Genomic DNA, 8,139 nt, shown 5'->3' with positions numbered 1-8,139 from the left:
TAGTGGTGCTGAAATAAGCTTTTTTGAGGCAATTGTTTCGAAATCATAATGGGTGGATGAGTAGGTAATAAACAATGAATTTAGTAGGTATGATAAAAAGCTTTTAATAATCTTAATATTATGAATAAATACCAGTTAACCTTACTTCAATTCAAGCAATATTTAAAAGTAAAATATAAAATTGACAGAAATGTTGATTAAAAAAAATATATTATATTGAATTCAATTTTATACATCAAGAAGTGTAATACAATATAAACTCATAAAAATTATTTTTATACAATACACTCAACTAGTAATTTTCCATTAGGAAAATAAAAATCATAACAAATAAGAGTTGCAATTTATTTTGTGATGATAGGTAAAGACCACAACAATAGTAAAATATTAAATGAAATTTTGTTCAATATTGTAATATGAATATTACAACATTAATAAGTGTATTTTTAACATACCTAAAAAAATATAAAAATTTAAAGCAATAACTAAAATTTTGTATTTAATAAAATATTTTTAGCAATACATAACTAAGAGATATTTTATAAGTATTAAGTATTATAATATAAAATAATGATATAACAGATACAAGTTTATTTAATACAGGTCAGTATATATTTTTACACAAATAACACACTAACACAAATTTATAGAAAGCCTAAGTAAATACTATTATAAAAACTTAGTAATTTATTCGAGTTAAAAATCCATACTTATAAATTAATCATGTATAACATTCAAAATAATAGTGTAACATACATTTAAAATAAATTAATTGCTTTAATGATACAATTAAATTTAATAAGTCACTTCTCATTTAGATATTTTGGTGTATTATACAAAGAATACATATTATATTAAAATACAAAATTTAAATAAAAATCAGTACATAATCTACTGTATCAATCTACTTTACTTATTTACTAAATTAAATAATAACAAAAAAAAAATGTAATTGTATATTAAGGGAATAGTTTTTTTTTCAGTTATTTAATATGTTTATAAAACTTCGATAATTTTATGACACGAAAATAATTTCAACAAACTTTTATCATTACAAAAAATATTAGTTATCAAATAAAAATAAAATAATAATAATATTTTCAGTGCAGAACTTTTTATTTTTCATTTCAGTTATAATAAGATATTTTTATTTATATTTTACTTATGTTTGATATAATGAACTTCTTCAATGTAAATTAAATACCTGTAAAATAGATATTTTAAGTCAATATTTCTTTTGTTTTTTTTTCCATGAGTTTTATTCACTTGAAGTAAGGAATTCTTGTACTGAGTTATTGGTTTTGTTGTCATTTACATGATTAACATTTTGGGTCTCATTTATTGAGACCGATTCGCCACAATTTTGGTTCGCTTCTTCTTTTACAGAGGATATTCTTGTTTCATTATTATCTATTTTAGAGTTTGTTTTATCAATATAATTGTTGTCACATTCTGAATCATCCATTGAACAAATATTATTAACTGCCACTGTATCTTCGTCAAAAAGTAAATTTTCTATTGTTTCACTAAAATTCAATGTGTCAATAATTTGATTTATATTTTGTGTAGTGTAAACATCAGTTTCATCATCTCCATCATCATTATTATTACTTGTACTCTGTTCTTCATTATTTTTCAATGCACTAACTTCATTATTTTTCAAGTTATTGACTTCATTATTTTTCAATTCAACGACTTCATTATTTTTCAATTCAACGACTTCATTATTTTTCAATTCAACGACTTCATTATTTTTCAAATCATTAACTTCATTATTTCCTTCATTTGTATTATTTTCAATTATATTTTCTTTAAATTTGTTATTAGTCACTTCCCAATGATTTGATAATGTATTTTCATTTGCTTCTTGTTTAATTGATACATTGCTTTCCATAGTTGTTTCAGGAATATTGTTAGCCAATGATGTAGTTTCAGATATAACTGGTAACATTACTACACAGTTAGTAGGAGTTATATTAGATGATATAACAGCAATTGTGTTGTCTAGATCACCATGCACATGTTCAGTATGCATCGCTAATGCTATTTTGTACATAAATTTAAAGGGACATTTTTTACAAGAATACCGTCTAAATTTATGATATTGGAGTCTTTTTCCATGATGTATTCTCCAATGTTGAGAAAAAGTTAGGCGTGTATAATACTTTTTACATTTGGTACAATAATAATTGTGAGGTTTACTTTTTGAAGTACTTGGTATTGAATTACAACAAAATCGCCTATGTCTTGCCAAAGTTGAATTTGATTTAAATTTTCTAGAGCAATTATTACATTTAAAAACTGTATTTACAATTGGAAACATGCCATAATTAACAGATTCCATTGCTTCATTACTTGAATTACCAGATAATGTATTCATCTCAACATCCAACTCATTATTTTCACCAATGTTGGCCATGTCATTATTAATAGATACAATTGTATCATGTTGAGAAGTACTATTTTTATTTATTTCTACATCAGTTTCTTGATTATTACTTGAGTTAGACACTTCAGGACAATTTTCAGCTCTTAAAGATGTATTACTCATTCTTTTTTTCACAGTTTTTTGTAGTGGAGATGGATTGTGAATCTTAACATGACTTGTTAATGCTGCTGCTGTAAGACACACTTTACAACAAATTACACATTTAAAAGGGCCTTTATGTTTTTTAGCATAGGCAGATTTAGGTTTAATTTTTACATCTGTATTAACTGGATTACCTAGGTTGTATTGACATGTAACCAAATGAGATTTCAAATTATGAATATCAATATCCTCACTACAGTATATACATTTAATAGTCTTATTTTTTTTACTTGCTATTAAATTACCATTATGTATGGTATATTTATGAATACTTAATCTTTCAAGATCTTTAAATTGTTCAGAACATTCATAACACTTGAACATTTCAGGAGTACGACAATCACCTTTTACTTGATGGCATCTAAGAGCATTTAGATCAGAAAATGGTGCACAACATTGCCAACACATCAATTTATTCCCAAATTCAAAGTGCTCACGAAGATGAAATTTAAAAACGGTAAAATTTTGGAAGATAAGATTACAAGTCGGTTTCAAACAAGTAAAAAGTATATGTGTTGATGAACGGGGAATCTTTTTCTCATTTCCTTTTTTACGTTCCAATGTATTCTTCATATTACTTTTTTTAACAGGTAATAATTGAGTAACACTTTTTGTAGGATCTTTTAGTTTTTTACTGTGTTCAGTTGCATTTTTTTGTTGATTTTCAAGACAATGCTTAGTATGTTCAATAATGTTTGTTAGATCCGCAGATGATACTTCACAATAAAAACATAAATAATTACCATAAGAGTTCATTAATCGGCCATTATGTGTTTTTAATTTGTGATAGGCAAATTCTTTCATATTGTTAAATACCACACTACATGTATAACATTTAAATAAATTGAAAGTATGGCAGCATACATGACTACTATCAGATTGTTTCATTTCTTGATAACAACGAGGACACATAATTGCCGAAGAAGATAAACCAAAATGTTGTCGATAATGTGGTGTAAAATCTTTTAATGATCTTGATAAAATGTTACAATTAGGTACCAAGCAAGTTAAGAGAGATTTATTGTATTTCGAACAATCATGGTTCAAAATATTCTTCCTTTGACAAATAGAACAGTAGTGTAATTTTTCATTTTCAACTTCATTTTCATTTTTTAAATCATTTATAATATAGCTGTCGTCGCATTCACTGTCCGATGATAATTCAATTATTTCAATTGGGGCTCTTACTTCTAAACAAGATGTCTCATCATCTGATTCACTATCAGCAGATGCTAATTTTGAATGATTCGTAAAAAATGATCGACTTGAATTACCTTGTTTCTTATAACTGTTAATACTACTAATACTACTACAACCATTTAAATTTGTTCTGCTGTTATTTGATTGTTTTGATATTGATCGAGAATGTATGAATGAAGTTGATTCCTTGATAGATTCTTCTTTATTCCTTGAAGTTGGTGATGAATAAGATGCATTAGATGTTCCAGGAATAGTAACACCAAACTAAAAACAGAAACATAATAATTTAAAATAATAAACTTAATTTAAGTTTAACAGCTTTAATTCTACATTAGTATGTTTTTAATATTAATATAGTATATTACATACTATAATATAATTTATTAGGATAAACAAATTACTCGAGTTCACAACCAAATTCTGAATAATTCATTAAAAAAACTAATACTAACATATTTTTAATATGTTAATATCTATAATATTAGTTTTGAAATTAAAATAGACAATAGTGTTGTATATATATATATATATCCGATAAAGGTAAATAATAATACAAATACATTTATGACAATAGCCAAAATGTTTATAAACACATTTTATATAATTTGATAATTTTTTATAAATGCTTATCAAAAAACTTAAAATTCATAACAATAATAAATAAATTTTGATTTATAGATTTTAGCCACTCCTGGTATATCTTGTCACTATACATAAATGTACTTATTATATTTTTGAATTTTAAATGCTTATTAAGTCATAACAAACAACTGTTGGCTTCATTTTTATTCTTAGTTTAACAATAATTTACATATTTAAGAGATATCAGAAAAATTTGAACTTTTAATGTTAACATAAGGAAAAAGTTGTGACCATTTATTAAAAATATTTTTTTTTAGTGGAGGTAAAATCTTGTAGGAGAAACCTTGTATTAAGCATTTTTAATTTAAAAAAATGTGTATAATTAGCATGAAGTAAAAATATTTAAAAAATGAAGTCTAGAAAACGTGAAAATAAAATATATTTGATGAATAATTCAATTCTAAAATAATAAATTTTCAAATTACAAAAAAAAAAAACTACTAATTTTGTTTTCTTTTAAAATTGTCCAATATAATCCATTTTTTTCTGATTATTTTGAAGATATTGAATCAATGCCACCCCAAGTCCTTGATTTAAAATGGTAAAATTTTTAAAAAATTATGGTTGTTGGGATATATGTTCAATTTAGGTCTGAAGGCGTATTTTTTAATTTGAACAGCAATACTATCCCATTTTTTAAATTAAATTCAATACCAGTGATATTTATAATTTGACATAAATACTTTAATTGAGTACAATTTTATTAAGATTGTGAACAAAGAAGGTCAAAACCTAATATTAATCTCTCAATTTACACAAAATATTCATTGCTATACTTTATACAGAATAAGATCATACCTTGATGGTGCTTAGATGTAAAGACATGATCTCACTACACAGAAGGCATATGGATGAAGGATTCATTAGGGCTAATAGATAAATACTGCTCCAGCACCACCAAAAAAATTGATCTCTGTGCAAGTACATTTTTATTTTGAAAAATATAGTCTAAATTGAGTTCTATTCTTCAATACAATTTAAAATAAATCATAATTACCTATATGAATTAATTTGTTTTATATAATAATCAAGATAAATATTATTACTGTTAATTTGTTTTAAGAATACAAGTTTATAAAAGAATCTAGATTGTTATGTAAATATTTTTTTAAATTTTAGTAACAGTCTTAATTAATAGTCAAATATTAATTATAGATAGATTATTGCAAATTAACTATACAAATTAGATTAACAATACTTAACTTAATTATTAATAGGGTTTAATTTAAACTAATATCTAGAACAAAAGTTTGATAATTGTAAAAATACTATACCTAAATATTAATGTTTAAATAATTTAATAAGGTTCAGTTAAAAAATCAACACAACTGATAATTTTAAAATGTTACCTATGAATTCAAGTTTTATTGAAATAAATTTAATTCATAAAAATATGTATTACATAAAAACGCAAATTCACTATAACAACAAGCTTAGGAAATCTAGTTTAGCATTTTCAATTTCAATACTAGAGTGAATTTACCAATTAACCTTAAAGATAAATATATTTTCTGTAGTTTATTGGTGTTTTTTAATATTTTAATTTAAGATAGGTATTTTAAAATTAAATTTTTTTACATCTATAACGCACCTTAAAAATAATAATAAAACTCATCTAATAAATGAAAATACTGATACTTTTGATTTATAACAAATAAATTCACTTTAACTTAGCGATTCTCAGTTTTTTTTTGCATACTACTTAGGTATATTATTAATCAGTAGCATACCACTAATGACTAAAAATAGAACGATCCAAATTCTACAATTAAATACTTTACTTTTTAGTAAAATATGTTTACTTTAAATAATAAGGCAATAAAATACTAGAATTTTATTAGTTTTGTAAAATAAGATATAAATTAAAAAACAAATTTTCAATGAGATCAGAATCTAATATTTATTTTTTGTTTTCAATTTTACCACTATACGGTCTTCCACCAGTGCCGTAAAAACCGGGTGTACAGAGTGTGCACAGCACACGGCCACAGGACTTAATTACTATATTGCAGAGCCTCAAAAAGAGATTATAATACGGCCGCACATGTCCTCTAGATTTTGGTTTGCACACAGGCCTCAAGTAGTCTAGTTACGGCACTGCTTTTCACGTACCACCATGTAGTCTTTTGCGTACCAGTTTGAGAAACGCTGCTCTAACTTATGAAACTTAATACTTAATATAAATGTTCTGTTATACACTTAAAAGATAGAAACTGCTAGTGAGTTTCTTCTTAAATGAGTAAGTAATTATTACATTTTAAATCAGCTTATATTATGGATTTAGATAAATACATACCTATTAAAGATGTAAGTTTCTATAATTGGAAATAGTCAATGCTTATTAACATAGGCATATACTAACATCAATTTAAAAAAACATACCAATTATGTTGAAGCATTGTACAAATACATACAAAACTTATTACCTACCTAAATAGATACTTATGTTTAAAATAAAAAAAAAATAATGTGTTAAAAACATCTCCAACACTTACTTTTTTTGTAGCTATATAATTTATAACAATTTGAGATTCGGCCGCTTTTTTCTTCATTTCAATCCAACTCATTAGTGATTTATGACAATTCTCACATATAATTTTTGGTTTAATATCATCCTTTTCAACCTAAATGAAATAATAAAAATGTCAAGGTTAATTATTAGATTTTTTTTCTTATATATATATATATGTACTTTTATTCCTAAAAGATCTATCATCTGTTGATTCAGTTTTAAACCTCCATTGTTAGGAGTAAAAATGTGTATGAACTTGATGTGTCTATTCGTTTCTGGTTCCAGCAGGCAAATCCTGCAAAGATCGAAATTCTCGCTATGCAAATGCATCTGCATATTGCTCATGTCGAACGATTCTTCGTGCAATCCTGCACCAGCAAAAACCAAACGAGTGAACGGCAACACCCGGTAAAACGCAACGACCGGCTGCGGCAGTGCAGTTAATGTTTTCAGCTACGAGCGCAGTGGGCCAAAGACAGACGGACCATCGTATTTATTGATTTTTGATTAAATTCAATTTGGTCCAACCGGTGAAATATTAGTTTATGCGAAACTAACGAGTCGATGAGAATTCAACATTCCAATATTACATAACTTACATGCACCATGTGTTACACTTTTACATAAAATGACAACAATGCTGAACTGCCGAAGTAAAAAGAAGTAAGATCGAATCAGCTAACATGCTAACAGCCAAGATACCGCGCAACTACGTTATTGGTGTTCAAATGACAGCAACATGATAACGTTCATTATGACCAAAATACCAAATTATACATAGTCAAATACTACGATAAAAAAAAAAATCGCGATATTCAGTATTTTGTATAAGTAATAAGCAATAAGCACCTGTACTCGGCAGGCCGCAGTAAAAATGTTAATTATTTTAAATAATAATAACTAATAAGCCATAGCTCATTAGCCAGGCTAGGCCGATTGCAAAGTGTAAACATAGTACATACTGCTATACCAATAAACACACTACTTTCAGCTGCTATAGAGCCTGTAACATTGTAGCTGCTGCCTGTCGCTATTGGTTCGTGACTATACAATAGGTGGACGTTGTCTTTGATTCGCCCTTACAGTGGAGCCACAGAGTGTATTATGTCATAATTTAATTTCGATAAACATGATTTCTCTACAATGAGGATTTGATTCGATTTCGGATTTATCATAATTCATTCATGAACACAAG

At 25.9% G+C, this 8,139-nt stretch overlaps 1 protein-coding gene across 1 annotated transcript; it reads right to left on the bottom strand.

The window, feature by feature from the left end:
- Positions 1–191: 191 nt before the first annotated feature.
- LOC114126946 (zinc finger protein 845-like) lies at positions 192–7,932 on the bottom strand. Its single transcript, XM_027991000.2, has 3 exons — positions 7,125–7,932; positions 6,928–7,056; positions 192–4,054 (listed from the first exon to the last, which is right to left on the bottom strand). Exons 1-3 carry the CDS (start codon positions 7,287–7,289, stop codon positions 1,259–1,261), a joined length of 3,090 nt encoding a protein of 1,029 aa, XP_027846801.2. The 5' UTR covers positions 7,290–7,932; the 3' UTR covers positions 192–1,258.
- Between the last annotated feature and the right edge of the window lie 207 nt (positions 7,933–8,139).

This window comes from Aphis gossypii, chromosome 2, assembly GCF_020184175.1.
Source record: "Aphis gossypii isolate Hap1 chromosome 2, ASM2018417v2, whole genome shotgun sequence".
Classification (NCBI taxonomy): domain Eukaryota; kingdom Metazoa; phylum Arthropoda; class Insecta; order Hemiptera; family Aphididae; genus Aphis; species Aphis gossypii.
This window is presented reverse-complemented; position numbering and strand designations above follow the sequence as displayed.